Source organism: Neoarius graeffei, chromosome 22, assembly GCF_027579695.1.
Source record: "Neoarius graeffei isolate fNeoGra1 chromosome 22, fNeoGra1.pri, whole genome shotgun sequence".
NCBI lineage: Eukaryota > Metazoa > Chordata > Actinopteri > Siluriformes > Ariidae > Neoarius > Neoarius graeffei.
In genome coordinates, this window is record NC_083590.1 from 17754294 (window position 1) to 17774481 (window position 20188).

Sequence of the window (20188 nt, forward strand, 5' to 3'; positions counted from 1 at the left end):
GAATGCTTTTGCTTTTCCTGCTTTCATGTGTGTGTCATCGTCAGGTGTCTAAATACTGTAGAATTTTTTTTATCTCATTTCATTATCTCTAGCCGCTTTATCCTTCTACAGGGTCGCCCCCCCCCCCCCCATACTCCACTCTGTATCAGATACACCTGTTATATACAGGGAGGTCATTTGTAGCTGTGCAAAAAAAAAAAATAATAATGTGATAATCAGGATAAAATGTGAAACCTTTCTCAGCTGCCTTCTTTTGTCTTTTTCACAAACAGCTTTTATGTGAGATTATTATTATTATTATTATTATTATTATTATTATTGACAGCACTTTTATTCTATTTCTTGGTAATTAAAGTGGACTGGACTTGCAGTGTAACTTCAGAACAATAAAACGTCAAGCGAGTCCCTAAACAAGTAAACATTTCACTTTCACTGTTTGCTTTCTTCAGTTTAAAATCCGTCTAAAAGAGCAAGAAACAAGAAAGCTGCTAAACCTTTTCATTTGTGCTCATTATTTAATGTCTTTATTTGAAAACTCCCCCTGACTCTTGGTTTGTTGTTTTTGTGTGTATTAATGACTGTATTTGTGTTTTGTTGCTGTTATTTTCAATAAAGATTAAAAAAAAATAAACCGAGGCGAACCAATAGCGTCACTCTTGTTCCGCGAGGCGTCGTTTGTTAGTGGTCACGTGGTTTTATGCAACTTGATGCCTCGATGCGGGGATTCATTTGGCGCGCGCTCCAGGACTCGACACGTGATTTGAAGATTCATCTGACCATCACTAAGTCATCTAAAAGAGCCAAATCAAAGAGTCGATTCATTCCCTGAATGACACATCACTCGGAGTGAATCAGTCCTCTGGAAACGAAAGTGTTTCTCTTTCAGCTGAGACACCGTTATGTTGCTGTTGGGAGAAAATAATAATAAAAACTCCAACTCCAGGCGGAACCGGTGAGATTAATGAAGCCCAGCATGGAGTGCTGAGTAAAAGTGAGTGCTGTGTTGGAGAGAAATGTGGTTGTATTTGACTGAGCTCGTGTAAAAACAGCAGTAAAAATGCGGAACTGAAATCATCTTCCCTGTAAAGCTGCTGTTTATCGGCTGTGTGTTCTATATTCGAGTTTCTCTCTTCAGTTTCTCATCTATTAAACACTCAGAGTTCGGGGCGATTCAGCTGTAGAACGTTTTTTGGTTAGTTTGCACTTTAGCGACAGGAAACTACTTTGTGTATGCGGGTAAAACCCTGCGATTTGAACCCACCGCTCTCTGTGTGAAATGGCCGGAGAGCTCGTGAGGTGGCCGTTTTGCCACACCCGCCGTGGTTTGTGTTAAACTTTTCGTATCCGATCAAATTTACCCCAAGAAAAGTATCTCCTGACTTTTTCCCTTTCATTACCTCTTATTTTCTCACCTTTACCCACATTCCTTACATATCTTTGATAGCTCCTCCCTTAATTCTTATTGTTTTTTCCTTTTCCAGTTCAGTCTCTGGTATTTTTATTTATTTTTTTGAACGGCTCTTTTACTGCTATAATAATTTTTCCGGATATTATTTCAGTCTTTCTCTTATACCAGGGGTGGGGAAAGTCATGTATCTCCGTTTGATCCGGCCTGCAAGATGATTCATAATTACTCACAAAAAAAAAAAAAAATCAGAAAAAAATGAGACCACAGTTCATCAAATAGGCGAGTGGTTGTATTTCCGGGTCAGGGTCCTGAACCCCACACGAGCAGATCGTGATCATGCGCGGTCTCGTCACGTCATTTAGCAGACAGACTGTTTAACTATTTCACCAAAACGCACCAGGGCGAGTATGAAGAAGAGAAAGGTAGATGCAGAATGTCGCACTTTTCAGGAAAAATGGACAAACAATTATTTTTTTCATAGAAGTTAAACCCGTGTGTCACTGGGCTGCGACTAGTTGGATACCCAACAATTGCGATAAAATATGCGAATTAGCGACAATTTTCACTTGGAATCACACTGAATTGATATTCGCATATTTTACCGCAATTGTTGTGTCTCCAACTAGTCGCAGACTGTCACAGCCCAGTGAGATACTGGCTGAATTCCCACTTCCTGTCTCACGGAAACTGACTTGAGAAGGGTTAGTGACGGCTTTGCGACACCAGCGTCGCATCTGCGGCTATTTTGAGAGAAATTTTGTCCCACAAATTTTTTGAACATGTTCAAAACTTCAGCGACGAAGGACTGACACTTTGCGACTCATGCGAGGAAATTGAGAAGCCCTGCGAATGTTTCAAAACACTTTTGAAACTCTCGCGAATGACGTTCGCAATTTGTCGCAAGTTGTTGTAACCCAGTGAGATACTGGATTAAAAGGTAAGCCAGTTTGTTTAGTTTGTGGGTGCGCCTTTGCAGTGATGAAAAGACGCTCCAGATGAGCCTATTACAGCACCAAACACGCCAAGCTGGACGAGCTGAAAGGACAAGTGCGTGTGGATAAAATTAATGCTCTTTGGCGGAGTTTGGGTGCCCAACAAGCAATATTCACAAGACCTCAAGGTAACCAAGAAAATGTTACACAGGCTAGTTTTGTGGTCAGTGAGCTAATCACCAAGAAACTGAAACCACATTCAGAAGGGGAGTTTGTGAAGGAGTGCCTCGGAACTGCTCACACCTGACAAAGTGAAACTTTTCCAAAGTGTCAGTTTGTCTCGATGAACCGTCTCTGATTGGATTACTGACATGGCACAAGACATTGAGAAAACACTGAAGGATACCGTGAGGGATTTTCAGTTTTTCTCATTAGCCTGTGACGAGACAGCAGACGTCACAAATACCGTCCAACTCTCCATTTTTGTGCGTGGAATTACAGCTGAGTTTGATACGCAGGAGGAAATGCTGTCTTTGCAAGCCATGCATGGCACTACTAAAAGTGAGGATTTGTTTGAGCTGCAAAGCAACAGTGAGCTCAAAGCTAGGTACAACAACCTTCCTCTGCTTGAGTTCTACAAACTGTATGTGCATCCTGAGGATTTTCCCACTCTGAGGAGACATGCACTGAAGTTTGCATCACTGTTTGGGACAACCTACTGCTGTGAGCAGTTCTTCTCAGAACTGACCCTTGCAAAGAATCGGTTCTGCTCAAGACTTACTGACCCAAACCTGGAAAACCAGCTGCGAGTAGCATCGTCATCTGTACCATCTGACATCAGATGCTTTGCCAGAGAGAAGCAGTTCCAGCCTTCACATTAGGTTGGCCAGATATAATAATTTGGTAAAATAATATTATATTGTAGCATCTTCATTACATAAAATGCTCAAAGTGCTTTACATCAGTACATATAAAATCAATAAAAACACAAGACTAAAAACAGAGCATTAAAACAAGGTGGATAAAATTTAAAAAGAAAATGGGAAGACCAAAAAGGGATAAAACAAAGTTACACCAATAAAGTTGCTTTTTTATTTGAATAGCATGAAAAAAAAGCTAAAATAAACGGGCTGCATCTTAAAATTTTCAGCAGAGGTTATGGGTTAAATTTAGTTTGGCCCCCAGAGGATGTTGTTAAACTCGAAATGGCCCTTGGTAGGAAAAAGGTTCCCCACCCCTGTCTTATACAATCTATCTTTCTCTTTTGTATATTTCTTCTTCCTTTCTGTTTAGGACAGTTGTTGAAACAGGATTATTTTCTCATGTTCTTTTCCATTTTCACATCATTCTCACAGTCATGTTTTAGCAGTATTTATTGGTCTCACAATAACCCTGATCCCTGAGTACGTCATTGCTTGTTTACCGCAATGGAATATGGGTGATACCCTGGGTCAGCTCCGCCATATTGTTTACTTTTGTCTTTGTTAAACACTGCATTGTTCTGCCTAACGGGTTTTCTTCTTGGTGATCCGACGATGATATTGTCCTCTTATGGTTGACTACTTCTGCTGTGGGCTCGGAGGTGGCTCAGCAGCCCAATCCTTGAGCAGCAGGTGCGGGGACAGTGAGCGCAGGGGAACTATCCAGGGTCATTCGGCTCCGTAATTGAGGCCTTCTTTCTTCTTGTTCTCGTGTCAGTGATGTCTTCCTGTCTTTTTTTTCTTCAAAGTTGAGCTGGGCTCACTGTGTTAATGTGCACCAGTTTGATCTGTCTAGCGCTTGTTGTTCTAGCTGTTTTGGGGCGATTCCAGTGTGTGCAAGGTTGGCCTTTACACAGTCTTTGTAGCGTTTTTGTGGCCTGCCTTGGTTTCGCTTGCCTGAGCACAGTTCTCCGAACAGCAGTTGTTTGGGTAGCCAATGATCTTCCATTTGAACAACATGTCCTACCCATCAGAGTTGGTTTTTCAAGATCATGGCTTCGATGCTGGTGGACTTGGCTCGGTCAAGGACTTCGAGGTTTGTAACCCGGTCCTCCCAGCGGATGTTCAGAATGGACCGGAGGCTGCGCATGTGGAAGCGCTCTAGCTGCTTAAGGTGTTGTCTATACAGGGTCCACGACTCGCATCCGTAGAGGAGGCTGGTGAGGACCACGGCCCTGTATACCTTGAGCTTGGTGGAGAGCTCGATGCTGTCCTGGTTCAGGACGCGTGCACGGAGGCGACCAAGTGGCCTTGCAGATCCTGGCACTCATCTCTTTTGTCCAGGCTGCCATCACTGCTGATGGTGCTGCCGGGATACTTGAACTCCTCCACCCTCTTCAGTTGGGTTCCCTCAATGGAGATGGGGGAGGTGGAGGCAGGTGCTGGTTGGAACAGGACCTCCATCTTGCCAAGGCTGATGGTGAGAGACAGGAGGCTTCTGCGAACTTGTTTACGATAAGCTGGAGGTCAGACTCCTTGTGGGCCATGAGGGCACAGTCATCAGCAAACAGAGCTTCCAGGACAATCTTCAGTCTTTGGTTTTGGCGCTCAGTCGGTGGAGGTCGAACATGGATCCGTCGAACCTGTATCGCAAGTACACCTCGAGGTCCAGGGCCCTGACGGCATGGCTGAGTACGCAGGCGAAAAACAGGTTGAAGAGGACTGGGGCCAGCATGCACCCCTGCTTGACACCATTGCTGATGTCGAACAGCTCCGATACACCTCTGTCTGAGAGAACCTGCCTGGTCATGTTGTCATGACCTCAACTGGCGTATGAGGTTCACAAACTTGTCTGGGCATCTGAGCTTGTACAGGATGATCCAGAGGGCCTCCCTGTTCACCGTGTCGAAGACCTTCGTCAGGTCTATAAAAACTGCATATAGGTCCATATTCTGCTCGAGGCATTTCTCCTGTACCTGGTGGACGGTGAATATCATGTCTATGGTGCTGTGGTTTGGGCGGAATCCACACTGTGTCTCGGGCAGGTTTCCTTCTGAGATGTTGGTGATCAGGTGGTTGAGGATGACCCGAGCCAGGACCTTCCCAGCAATGGAGAGGAGGGAGATGCTCCGGTAGTTGCCGCAATCAGTCTTGCTGCCCTTATTCTTGAACAGGGAGACGACCGTGGCATCCCTAAAGTCTTTGGGCAGGTCGTCTTCTTCCCAGATGCTGGTGAGGAGTGAGTGGAAGGCTTCTAGGGCCACAGGACCGGCCGATTTGAAGATCTCTGCTGGGATTCTATCCATCCCGGGCACTTTCCCTGAGCTGGTCTGTCCGATCGCCTTCAAGACTTCATCCATTGTAGGGGGGGGAGGTCGAGGTCATGGACAGTGGGTTTTCGTGGGATCAGATCGAGGGCAGAGGAGTCTACAGTGGAAGGCCTGTTGAGCAGGTTACTGAAATGCTCTCTCCATCGCGAGCTGATGCTGCCTTTCTCCTTCAGCAAGGTTGAGCCATCTGCCGACAGGAGTGGGGTGGTACATGGCTTGGCAGGTTCGTAGACCTTCCTTGATGGTGCTGAAGAACATTTTGGAGTTCTGCGTGTCGGTGTATCTTTGGACTTCATCTGCCGCCTTCTCCCACAACTCATCCTGCATTTTACGTAGTGCTGCTTGGGCCTGCTTCTGGAGGTGTTTGAAGCGATCACGCTTCGAGATGGAGGTGGTGTCGTTCTGCCGCTCACTCTGCTGACTCTAGTCTTCACATGCTTGGGTAGGCATACCCTGTTAAACTCACCGGAGGGTTTGAGACCCGACTGGCTTCCCTCACCTGGTTCAGCCTGCCTGCCAAAGCGGTTACCGGGGTTTGGCCGCTGCATATGCTACAGCTTCGTGGAGCCACAGGTGGGAGTTGCGTGCCAAGTGGGAACCAATGCAGGACGAGCTGTACTGAAAAAGATATGGCAAGCCCCCCTACAGTGGGCACCAGCCCTCCTTGACACCCCATACACTCCTAATCGGTTTTACCAGTGCCTAAAGTGAATTGCTGTGTGCCTTACTGTGTCTCCACAACAAAGAGAACACCTGATTTGAGCTTTTATCAGCAGCCAGTCAAGGAAACGAGAAGAAAGAAATGGGTAAGTTTAATCCACAACGAAAACCTTCAAACTGAATCGAAATGGACAAGTGTACTTAAACTGTGACCCCATGGGATCGCCACCTTATCGTAGAAGATTGGGGAGATACAGGTTAGTGGTTTGGCATTAAGACCGGAGTTAAACAAGGCTGCAATATGTCAGGATTTTTGTTCTTGATTTGTAACGGACTGGGTATTGGGAAGGACTGTTGGTCAAGATGAGAATGGGATAAGGTGGAAGTTTTACATCAACGCTTGATGACTTGGATTTTGATGATGACATTGTCCTGCTCTCTGCTACTAAAGAACATTTATTCAAGAGAAAACGAGGAAATTGGATGAAGAAGCCAGACAGGTGGGACTTGAAATCAATCTGGGAAAGATGAAAGTGCTGAGAATAAATGCGAGGAGTCAAGCAGAGATAACAATTGATGGAAAGGATATTGAGGATGTTGAGGAGTTTACATATCTAGGAGCTAAAGTTTGTAAAGAAGGAGGTGGAATGAAAGATTTGAAAAACTGACTTTCAGAAGGAAGGGAGGTGTTTGTCAGACTAAAGAGAATTTAGAACTCTAACAACATCTAAAAAAAAAACCCCTAAGATTGTACAAGACCCTCGTGTTGCCCATATTGCTGTATGGATGTGAAACATGGAAGATGACTAAAGTAGACAATAGGACGGTGAATGTATTTAACAGATGTTTGAGAAGGATCCTCTGCATCCGTTGGCAAGATCACGTAAGTACGGATGAGTTATTAGAAAGAGCAAGCATGAAACCACTGAGTTAAGAAGTGAAACTTCACAGATGGAAGATGATTGGTCATATTCTTAGGCCCTGTCCACACGGCAATGGATTCAGGTGACTCCGATACAATTGCTTATCGTTTAGGCCTGGCGTCCACACGGCACCGGCGTTTTGGGTGCCCAAAACGCAATCTTTTTGAGAACGGGTTCCAGAGTGGAAAGATCTGGCAACGTTGCCGTTGTGAAGTCGTCTGGATGAGTAGAACGGATTTGTTTACGATGACGTCACAACCACATGACTGTGAGTGCTTCACGCCGGGTAGAAGTGTAACGAACTCGATGCGAGTTGTCGACAAATCCTATAACTTGGTTCATGAAACGCGCTTACAAAATATTTTCACTGTGAATATTTATTGTGTAATGGTGCAAAGTGAGAGAGAGAGAGAGAGAGAGAGAGAGACTCTGCCCTTAGGGCAGAGTCAATCCTGCCAGCAAAAATAGGGTAAAAAAGGAGCGATCTCACCTCTTCAGATATTGGTTTAAGTCCTACAATACATTCCTCAAATAGGGCGTAGAAGAGCAAATTAATCCATCAACGTGTAGCATTCAATTTATTCCGGACCATTAAAGACGCCGCCTTCCGCGTAGAATCATACGTCATCCTCGCCACCATATTGGATAGGTCAAAGCGGAGAATAAAGATTAGCTGCGTTTAACTGTACCAACAGGTTTGCCGTCCAAACGAGATCACATGGAATTACCTTTCACAGGTGAGACTGGAAAAATACTTTTCATTGTATTTGGTCATTATAATGTAATTTTACGAACAAATTTTCCTGACTTTGTGGCTAATATGAAGTCTCGTGCATAATAGTTTATGTGCATGCGTCCTTACTTCTTCTATTGTTCTGGTGTCTCCGAAGGGACCGTCTCACAGCGCCCCCAGAGGTGTGGCATGTGTATTGCATCGTTTTCAGCAAGCGTTGCGGTGCCATATGGACCTGATATTTTACTGATCGTTGCCCATTTGGACGCGATATATTTTTAAATAACATCTCGTTGCCGTTGTCGTGTGGATGTAGCCTTAGGCAAGACCGAGGCAATGATTGTCATGTGGCAATGACCTGGGCACCAGAAGGGAAAAGGAAGACCAAAAACAACATGGAGACGGACTGTGAAACAGGAAAGAAGAGAGATGGGCTGGAGTACATGGGATGAGGGGCGAGTCATGGTGGCCAACAGGGAGAGGTGGAGGAGCTCTGTGAATGCCCTATGTGGCATGAGACACGAGGAGGACAGGTAACAGATGAACTGTGACCCAGCAATATTTCCATGGTCTGCGGAATGGCTTTCGGTTATAGATTATTATTATTACAATCGACACTGTTCGTTGTCTGAAACTAGCGATATTCCAAAGCCTGTAAAACAAAAAAGCATTCTTCTGCCTTTGGCTCTCAACATATCGAAACACTCGGCAGCCGAACGAGCCTGTCAGACCAGTAAAACTCCCAAACCATCAAGGGTTCTCTTTCGGGTGTGTGTAATGTTCAGTGTACCTCACCAGCGGCATTTATTGAAGTAAATGCATTTATACTGAACATGACACTGCAGATCAGCAGGTTTCCAAACATGTTTTCTTTTGTAATGTTTCCTGATATCAAGTTTTATTTAAATAATCACTTATTTATAAATGTTTTGAAAAGACGTTCTGAGATTTGATGTTGTACAGTGTGGTTGACTCTGTCAATCTCTCAGTTGTACGAATTTTTGTTACTTATGTCTGACCTTCTCATCGAGCTTGATTTGGATTCAGATTTTCCTGCTGTAAACCCTTGACATGTTATCCACCTCTTTAAATCACCAATTTCATTGTCTTCCATGACAGAGCATGGCAAAATTGCTTCTCACGCAAAATTAATCTAACATCCACTATATTATCCAGCTACTGACCCCGGCTATCCCCCATAATGCACTGCGATAAACAAGTGATGTAGTTATGCTTGGGGGCTATTCACATCACACGTGAATCAATCCTGATAGAGTTCATTAATTCACAGATTATTCCTCAGTGCTCACACTAATATATCTAATTTTCTTTACTACACATTGGCTTTTTTTTTTTTATACTACCGAATTGTGTTATTGATTTTCTTTGATCTCGTGATAGATATTGCCTGATGTTATTTAGTTTTTTTTTCGCAATTTGTCAAATTTTTCATGTTTTGGAAATATTAATTCATATGAAAATGTTTTGGAATAAATGGAGTATTAGAATAATTCTGTTTTATTATGCAGTAAATTGTAAGTAAGCTAGGACTTGTTTAATTTATTATTAGATTGATTTATACATTGTCATTGTAGCTATGGATTGGTATCAATCTGTTTCTAAATGGTAAATTTGTAATATTTCTGTGTAACTCTGTTCCAGCCATTATTTGCATGATTGGTTTCATTTTTCATTCTGTGCAATTGTGTGTGTGAGGTTTTTTTTTTTTAAATAAATTATTGCTGATCTGGAACGGTACATGAGGGTTCACAGCCTCTGGGCAACAGGAAATTACTTTACTTTTGTGGACCCTGACCCACATGCTGTCTCCGTCCGTGTGGAAACCAGAATTGTTTTGTCATGTAATATACACTTTTTTTTCTCTGTTACACATATTTTCTATTTGTTTGGGGGGAAAATAATCTGCAGTAATTTTCCTGAATGTATCCATGATGATAAAATGTATTAAAGGCTGTACATTATGATTAAAACACAAACGCCCCACAAAAATCAACCATTCACACACTGACCTACACATGCGTGTATAAATACCATAGAAGGTGCTTAATGGTTAGAATTAGAAGGTGCTTAATGGTTCACTGCAGCTGCAGTGTCCTGGCATCAATGATGGGGATGGCGAAAACTAAAAAAAATCTTGACCGACCACCGAGCCTCATTAGCCGGTTAAAGTCGGTTAACCTATGAGTTTAAACAGGGATGCAAACGGCGCGCCTTTTGGTGGATGCCGCCTTTTTCACGGCTGAATCGTGCAGATCCGATTTTTTTTTTTTGGCGGGGGTGTTGGAGTGTCTGATTACAATTTCATCAGAGTAAATTCTGTATTAAAATGACTAAATGAGCAAATGCCGTTACAGTCCATGAAACAGGAAGTATGAGAAGAAAACAGTAAATCAGAAAGCTGCACACGTTTTCGCGGAAGCTGCGCAAATGTGCGCAGCTTTCTGATTTACTGTTTTCTTCTCATACTTCCTATGTTTCATGGACTGTAACGGCATTTGCTTATTTAGTAATTTTAATACAGAACTTACTCTGATGAAATTATAATCAGACACTCCAACGCCCCCCCCCAAAAAAAAAATCGGATCTGCACGATTCAGCCGTGAAAAAGTCGGCATCTGCGCCTTTAGTTTGTGTGGAGAGATATGATCTGCACTAACATGCATTGTTGGCTACAGACCGAAACATACTTTCAGAATGCACTGGCCAAGGCAGGACTAAATTCAATGTGCCTTCTAATAATAATTAAAAAAAAAAAACAGAATAGTAATTTGTAAGCTAAAAAGCCTGTGTCTACACTTTTCTTTTGCCGAGTGGCAGCGGGAGGGCGGGACATGACTGAATGGGTGTTTCTGATTTGTCAGCTGTCGTCCTTACACCGCATGGCATGCCCCAAGCGTTTACAACACAGAATTCCAGGTTCTCCGCTCCAAAATTGGCAGCTTCAAAATGATTTTTTTTTAACTGACAACCAAAAAAAAAATTAACTGGTTGATGTTGATTCGGTCAACCACCGATCAAATGGTCATCGGTTAACATCCCTAATCAGTGATCAGTATTCTCTCAAAGAGTGTCTTTAGGCTGCTTTGTTGTTTTTGCAGATTTTTTTTAAACAGCTGTTTTCAACATGTCTGTTGTGTAAATTCCAGCATTTCTATTTAACTGATATGGAATGTTTTTTAGGCTCGAGCTTCTCTGTGTTCATTGCCATGTTGTCAGTAAACAAAATGAGGCAACGGAAACCAAGGAACTGCTAGTCTATTGTTTTTGTTCCTGTGTCTTACAGGAAGACTGTGAGCTGGACGAGTGAATAGAGTCTGGCTCAATAAAACAAGATGCCATGTCATGGGGAAATAAGGAATTTTAAGCTGACTGTCACCGGACAGACAAGTCTGAAATGTTGTTTGTCCGTCCAAATTTCAGCCTGTCTGAAGGACGGGCCCAGGGTCTAGAACAATGCGGCTGGGAAGCTGAAGGGCTTTAGATATCTGGAGATGGCTTCTCAGCTATTTCCAGGCACGTTTTTATGATCTTCAGAGGCCAAATTATACTTGACATTAGTTGTTAATTATACTACAAATTGAATATAATTCACAAGAAAATGTCAGAAGATTCAAGAAAAACATGCTTAAAATTCTACCCAAGAAAACAGTAGCGCGCACAGGTCAGTTCCATGTCTAGAAAAAAGTATTTGGGGGGCGAGGATGTTCCAGTTGGTTACAACTTACTGATCCTCATGTATAGGTATTATAATAACACTCAAACATGTCAAGAATGACTGACTATTTTTTAATACTATGTTTTATAATAATAAATTTAGTAATTAACAATACAACTCTTCTTACATGAGAGTTAAAATTTTGAGTACGAGATTCCAAGTAACTTTGTAACAATGACTTAAAATAACTCAAAACTAGACATGGTCCTACCATTTGGCATTCAGACTAAAATCTGCTGGAATAGAACTTACAAAATAGAAGAAAAAAAACTATGAATCTACATCCTGCAAAGCATATAACTGTCATTCTTATTATAAATAAAAAAAAACGCACATTGGCAATTTGGTACTTAAGATAATACTGAACTGCAAAGTTTCATGTAAACTGAACTCTTAATCAACTGGATCAATCAGATACGGTCAATCCTAAAACAGTAGTTCATCTGCATCGTGCAATAAAAACAACAGCGAATACTTAGTGCATTATTATTGTCTTATGTAGTGTGCCACTCGAGGAGAGGGAGGTGCATGTAAATTTTGGTGGGGCGAGGACCTTTGGTGGCTGAGTTATGAATTTTTAAAAACTGGCTTGAGCCAGGGCTCATACGATTGTTTTCAGCGAGCAGCGTTCACGTGGGGGTTTTGGGGCCAAATAACGGGCCGATCCATGATCGTAGCAGGCCGTGCCTGTGCTGGTCCAAAAGGTGTCGGGGAAGAGGGAGGTGCCTGTAAATTTGGGCAGGTCTCGGACCATTGTTGGCCGAGTTATGAATTTTTAAAGCTGCACCTGCAGGGTCCCCTGTTTTACAGGCTGTATTACAACACACTGTGTTTGCCCAGTATAACATTTGGGAGAAAATTAGAAATAGATTAGACCCATATCTTTACAATTTTTCATGGGCCATGCGGTTTGATGCTTTTGAAACACAGACGGGCAAATGCGAAAATTACCGGTCGATGTCTGCCGGTCCGGCTTTATTTCCCACACTACGTTTTCAGCACAACTGACAAAATACATTTACCATCACGGTCCATGTGATCTGTCAGTAAAAACAGATCATGGATCGTTCACGGTCTGAAACAGTCATATCACACACCCCTAGCCTGGGCCCGCCCATCCTAAGTGTGACGCAACACGAGGGCCTGTTGCGAGCTTAGTCTGGCAAGGCAAGCTATCTCCAGCTCTTCCAAGCTCCCGAAAAATCGGGAGCCAATCAACTTTGAGCATCTCCAACGGCCCTGGGTAGAGGCGTGTTCAAGGCAGTGACGTAGTAGAACTGCGACCGGAAGCCATAGATTGTTTACAGAATCTATGCCGGAAGCGCTTCATTCACTAGAAACATTACGAACATGGAGCAGCGGCAAGCCTTTGACACAGCGGTAGATGCTGTATTGAAAGCATTCAACGGGAAGTTCTCATTGAAAACGGCGCAAAGAGCAGCCCTGGAGGTATTTATTGAAAGGAAGGATGTTTTCACCTTGCTCCCGACCGGCTTCGGTAAGAGTTTAATCTACCAGTTAGCCCCGTCGTGTCACATACGTCAGAGGAAAGAGTGATGTGATTGGTTTAAGCTTCGTCACAGCCTTTTCTGGCTTCGACCAGTAGCAAACTGAGGCATTTCAGGGAGGCGGGTCAACCACGCACTTTGGGAAACGGTTGGGCTTAATATCTTTGCCAGACCAAATGCTCGCAGAGCTCTGAAGTCGCGTTAGCCAGACTAACACACCCCTACTTTAGGCTCACAGAAATCATCTCTGTTTAGTGCAGCTGACTTCAGACTGACTGACTTCTGGATCAGAATTTATTCAAACTAAAACCCATTTAATGCTGGGAAAGAGAAAGTAGTTTTAGACTTAAAGTAGCCCTTCTATTAACTACAGATGATTTTAGTCACCACCTGGTTCAGCTTTTTTAGTGAAGGCATCACAGCTGACCTGCTTGGACTTCAAACTGTGTCTCCTCCTTTCCAGCAGAAATCCCGCTCCTTGATTACTGAACTGTTCATGTCCTGTCTGGATGGACACACACACACACACACACCCCTTCTGCATGTAAAGGGGCATGATGATGATGATGCACAGTCTTTAAAACTACTCTTACTGTGAATCCTGTTTCTTAAGTTTGGAGCCTTTCACATGTGCAGTTCATTTGATGGGAAATATTTTTTTTCTCCAATTTTAACAGCATGTTTTTTTATTTCCTGATTTTTAGGAGTGAAATTCATTCAATTCAAGAGTAATCCAAAATATCAGCGTCTTCAGCAGTCGGCAGTGTGTCCATGAGCTGTGTCCACACATGATTATTAAAAAATGGAGAGCTATCCTCTCCACACAGATGATGCAACCGGACCCTCAACAGAGTAAGTTACCATGTTCTAATATTTTAGTCGTTAAAGTGAGACGGCCTTTCGATTTCATAAAATTGGTGAAGTTTAGTTCCCTCTGAAATTTGGTCATTGTGATGTATGTTTATTTATGTAAGATCCTAAAACATACAAGCTGTTCTGTGGCTGGGAAGTTATTTAATTTGAGGGGCTTCCCGAGCAAATAATGTGCCTGAAATCGCTCACTTTGCGTAGTCAGGCAGACAGAGGAAGTCTGTGTGCGCATGCCCACTCTTACCTAAGCCGTCGTTGTCTTCTTCACCTTTTGGGTTTTACAGCAGCTGGCATCCAGAGTTGCATTACTGCCATCTACAGGTTTACCTTTGACCCGAAATGAACAGCTGATCACACCGAGGTGCTCGCTGACTGCCGATATTTATTAGTTTGGTCCTGTGTTTTCATTTCTTCGCAATACAGCGTCTTTTCTTCTCACTTCGTTACTGTAGTCGGTCTTCAACATTTCATTCGCGCACTCATCCTCCATTGTTCTCTCTGGTTTCAAATTTGTATCCCACAGTGCCTTGCACAAACGGGAGAAAGCCCACCACGTGATCTATGACGTAGTATTTTGATGTGATGCAAGGAAAAAATGGCGGAGAATTTCAGGCCACAGGGATCTAAATTGATTCATTGTTCTTTTAGGGGGAAAAGTAATCAGATCATAGACTTCCGATTTTAATTCCGTTCCTTTCGGTCCACTAAGAAAAATAATTAGGTGTCAGGGAAATACTTTTTATCACCTAAATTGGAGAAATCTGAAAGGCTGTCTACCTTTAACTGTTTGTATTTGAAATATTTCTGCCAATCTTGTCCAAGTCGAGTCCACTATTGATCCGAGCCGAGTCCAACACTCCAACTGTACCAAGACGGTGGCTGTTTATCGCCATTAACGTTAATTCGTTCCTGAACATGCCGTATGAACAGGTGAATGTGCGTTCTCGGTCATGGCGTGTGAAGTATTCTGTCAGAGATGGTTGGGAGATGGATGTAAGTGCAGAAGGTGTGCTTATTAATACAAGTGAAGACGGGTAAACAGTCCGGGGTGGATTTCCCAAAAGCCTCTTAAAGCCAAAGGTGTTTTTAATTACCGCCTAAGATCCATCATCAAGCTAATGTGGTTTTCCTGAACAACATCAGAGCCAAAGTAGTCCTTTAGTTTGCTCAGAGTTTACGAGAGACCCGGACCACTCGTTCAAAACAAAGAGCGACTCGCTCACAGCCGAATAAACAGAATACACATGCGCCTCTGAGGGACTCTCACAGTCAACGGGGGAAACCGGTGTTGAATCTGCTGCCGGTGTTCAATTATTTTTCTTATACACTGAGTGCAGAATTATTAGGCAAGTTGTATTTTTGAGGATTAGTTTTATTATTGAACAACAACTATGTTCTCAATCAACCAAAAAGACTCATAAATATCAAAGCTGAATATGTATGGAAGTTAGAGTGGGGCGTTTTTAGTTTTGGCCATTTTAGGAGAATATGTGTGTGTTCAGGTAACTTTCACTGTGCAGAATTATTAGGCAACTTAATAAAAACCAAATATGTAGCCATTTCACTTATTTATTTTCACCAGGTACACTGATATGACAACTCCAGATTTGCAAATAAACATATCTGACATTCAAACACAAAACAAAAACAAATCAGTGACCAATATAGCCACCCTTCTTCATGAGGACACTCAAAAGCCTTCCATCCATAGATTGTCAATTTCTTTATCTGTTCACGACCAACATTGTGTGCAGCAGCAACCACGGCCTCCCAGGCGCTGTTCAGAGAGGTGTACTGTTTTCCCTCTTTGTAGACCTCACGTTTTATAATGGACCACAGGTTCTCTATGGGGTTTAGGTCAAGTGAACAAGGGGGCCATGTCATTATTTTTTCACCTTTCAGACCTTTACTGGCTAGCCACGCAGTGGAGTATTTGGACGCATGAGATGGAGCGTTATCCTGCATGAAAATCATGTTCTTGAAAGATGCTGACTTTTTCCTATACCACTGCTTGAAGAAGGTTTCTTCCAGGAACTGGCAGTAGGTCTGGGAGTTGAGTTTGGGTCCATCCTCAACTCGAAAAGGTCCAACAAGCTCGTCTTTGATGATACCAGCCCATAGCAGTACTCCACCTCCACCTTGCTGGCGTCTGAGTCGGAGTGGAGCTCTGTGCCCATTACTGATCCAGCCACAGGCCCATCCATCTGGCCCATCAAGAGACACTCTCATCTCATCAGACCACAGCACCTTAGAAAAATCAGTCTTAAGATATTTCTTGGCCCAGTCTTGACGTTTTATCTTGTGTGCCTTACTCAGTGGTGGTCGTTTTTCAGCCTTCCTTACCTTGGCCATGTCCCTCAGTATTGCACACCTTGTACTCTTTGACACTCCAGGAATGTTGCAACTCTGGAATATGGCAGAACTGGATGCTAATGGCTGCTTGTTAGCTTCACGCTTGATTTTCCGCAGATCATGTGCAGTTATTTTGCGCCTTTTTTCCCCCACATGCTTCTTTCGACCCTGTTGACTATTTGCAATGAAACGCTTGATTGTTCGGTGATCACGTTTCAACATCTTCGCAATTTCAAGAGTGCTGCATCCGTTTGCAAGACATCTCACAATTTTAGACTTTTCAAAGTCTATCAGATCTCTTCTGACCCATTTTGCCAGAGGAAAAGAGGTTGCCTAATAATTATGCACACCTGATATAGGGTGTTGATGTCATTAGACCACACCCCCTCTCATTACACAGATGCACAGCGCCTGATATACTTAATTGGTAGTAGGTTTTCAAGCCTAAACAGCTTGGAGTGGGACAACATGCATTAAAAGGATGTTGTGGTCAAAATACTCACTTACCTAATAATTCTGCACTCAGTGTACACTGCATGTACATTGAGTTAACTATTAAATAAATATATGAAAAACATTCTGAATATATTTCAATATGGTCTGGAATCACATATGGATATCGTAATGTCACACTCAGTGCGTTTACATGCACATAGAGAAAATTGAATTTCTGCCGTTGCTCGACTGAAATCGAAGTTCTAAATGGCATGTAAACACCTTAGCTCGGCTGAAATCGAACCGAACTTGATTTCTCGTAATCGAGCTACACGACCTAGATTATGCGATTTCTGCCGAGCTACTTAGTGCATGTAAACCCTATCGAGCTACGTAGTCGAGCTACTTACTTCAGCACTGCCCCTTCCGGAAGTGACGAGTGACGAGACCACAAGCGGGAAACAACAGCCTCAGTGGAAAAAAAAAAACCAGCCTCGGTCGGCATGACACTTCACCTTAGCTGCCCACTTTATTAGGAACACTTCTGTTCGTACAAACACTCTTCTTAGAGTTTATTTTATTTTTAAAAGGGACAGTGTACAAATTAAACATTATCCTTGTGGTAAGGACAGATGTCTGTACCAGGTTATAGCAGTACATGCTAATTTCCGCCTGTAGTCCCTTTGTTTATACGCTTGAATAGCTCTTCTTCATGACGACAACCAGAAGTGTACCAACACGATGGGGCGTGTAGCGCCACCTGTGGCTCGGGTGCACAATGTACCTCACACAATAGCTCGATTTCCTTGTGTGCATGTAGGATTGGATTTCTCTGGCACCCCTGCTGGGACCCTTAGCTCGATTACCGACAGTAGCTCGATTTGGATGTGCATGTAAACGTACTGACTGATACTGGCACATTTTAATCAGATTTAACTCCGTAAGGCGAGTGATTATCTAATTTAGTGTCAAATAAGACAAATTTTTGCACCTCCTGTGTGTGTGTGAGAGAGACGGAGTGAGTGCGTAAGAGAGAGGTTTTGATCTGTGTGTGCCAAAGGAGGTTGAGAGAGACACACGCAAACACACACTCAGTACTTTGTAAAGTAAGTGTGTTTTCACAGTTTTTATATCAGCGTGCTGGTTGGGCATTTAATCCTGTGCAGGTGCGAGTCATTTGTGGCACGCACGAGAGTCTATCTGATGCATGCGCCAAGGCGTACAGGTGTGACACTTTTGCACAAAATTAGTATAAAAACTAATGTAGAAATAAATATCTTATGCCAAATTATTATGGCATGTTACAAAAAAATAAAGAAAACATCCAAGTCTCCAACTGACGAGTACTAATGCAGTTAATGCACGAGTCCTTAAAATTAGGGCACGAGTCGGACTCGAGTACTACAAGCCTGAGAGAGAGAGAGAGAGAGAGAGAGAGAGAGAGATAATGTATGTATATGTGAGAAGAAAAACTTAAATACAATTTGTACAATTAATTTAACATTATCAGTCACCACTTGAAAAAATGTCAGATTCGGTTCATTGTAAGTAAAATTACGCTCACGTCCCAATACAGGCTTCACAGGACCAGACTGATGAGACGGTGTTGACACAAAACATTTATTTTGATTTGGCTTCAGATGGCTCCACTACAGATCTGCTGTGAATTCTGGATAGTGTGAAAATGTTAAGCAGTCGTGTTCTACAGGCTGTTTCAGTTTTATTGTTTCCAAATTCACGCGGGCCGAATGAAACGAGGCTGTGGGCCTGGAGTTTGACCCCATGTGCCATAACACTTCCTTCTGATTACCTTCTCTTTCTGGACTGTTCAGTCAGCGTGCTTTGAGACAGTTAGGTTTCCACTCTATAACTCTGTGCTCTGTGGGCTGCGACCTCTGGTGCTGCCACCTAGTGTGTAAGAAGAGGTAGAGCTCATAAAGGATATTAAACAGAATTATTGCAGTACATATGAGCAGCAAATTAATCTCTCCCAGTGTTTTATATTGTGATATTTTAGAAAATGAAATTCTGTCTCATGCCTCCTCTATAATGTTGTACAGTAAACTCAAGAGAAAGAGACCAGACTCACCAGAACCCAGCTGTGTCTCCATGAAGAGTGATGGGTCTATGCGTCTTCCTTTGCTATTTAAAAATATAATCTCTTCATCTTTACCCAGGTAACATCCCATAATTCTCATACTTAGTCACTGCAGAGTGAAAGCCGTTGTTCCACATTCCTTTATCCAGCCCAGATCATCATCAGCATTTTGATATTTATCAGTTTGTGATACTTTAATTAGGTCCTAATGCTGCTACAATACTTTCACTAAACATTTTAGAGTAATTAATATCAATAACTGCACAGTTCAGTGTTTCACAGTGTCACATACAGGATAAGGCAGAAAGTGCATCTGGATGTGGCAATAAAAGTCATAGCGATGGCAAGCAAAATAATTAAAACAACTAAAACTAATGAATAACCAGTGTAAATGGTGTATATAAAGGACTGTCTGTAATGTTGTACAGTGAACTCCAGATGATGAGATCAGACTCACCAGAACCCAGCTGTGTCTCCATGAAGAGTGATGCGTCTATGCGTCTTCCTTTGCAGTTTAACACTGGGAACCCCTCATCTGTCCCCAGGTAACATCCCATAATTCTCATAGTGAAAGTTCCAGTTAAAGGCTGTGCTACACTGTCATTAGCAACTAATTTTTAATTAATATATACGAAAGAAACTATCGTTCTACTACACAGTTTATATTATACAGTAGTTTCTTGGTCTTTAGTGACACTACAGTTCTTTCAGTAAATGTTTCAGAGTAAAGAGTGAGTCATGAGTACTTAAAATTATATATATATATATATATATATATATATATATATCATTACAGTTATAGTAATACAGCAACTTATTTTAAGTTGGCAGGTCTTAGGTTCAGATCCCTTTGTGATCAGCAGGAGGTCATGATGATCGATTCTCTTCCTTGGATTGCATAAGATGGAGCAAATCACTGTTCATATTTTCATGCACATTTTTGTTACAACACTACTTGATCATAGGTAATTAAGGGATCCCCGTAGATTTTCAATCGATCATATACCTCAGTAATCTATAACAAAACAGTTTAACTTGCATGTTGAACTTTAAGGTGAAATTTCAAATGTGTGTGCATTAATACTATTTAAGTCAGAAATCATTGAAACACTGGTAAAATCTATCCTATAATCATGTATCTAAAACCTCTGAGACCCTGAAAATGCACCTGAGAGCATCTATTTTCAAAAAATTTTCCGGGGGAGCATGCCCCCGCACCCCCCTAGTTTCGCTTCACGCCTTTGGCACTTGCTTTCACACCATTGGCACTCAATTGTCTGTGT

General features: G+C 42.4%; 1 protein-coding gene across 25 annotated transcripts in view; it reads left to right on the forward strand.

Annotated features, from left to right (window-relative positions):
- The window catches only part of LOC132870726 (protein NLRC5-like), a 930547-nt gene that overhangs the window by 5537 nt on the left and 904822 nt on the right, over nt 1-20188 (forward strand). For 22 of the 25 annotated variants that reach the window (XM_060904530.1, XM_060904519.1, XM_060904535.1 and 19 more), the window contains exons 1-4: nt 851-991; nt 13855-14002; nt 18868-18984; nt 19334-19450. In XM_060904530.1, coding sequence (XP_060760513.1) covers nt 13953-14002; nt 18868-18984; nt 19334-19450 — 284 coding nt within the window. In that variant the 5' untranslated portion in view covers nt 851-991; nt 13855-13952. Of the gene's footprint in view, nt 1-850; nt 992-13854; nt 14003-18867; nt 18985-19333; nt 19451-20188 lie in introns of those variants that run through there. The other 3 variants (XM_060904521.1, XM_060904522.1, XM_060904529.1) reach the window with 3 other exon arrangements.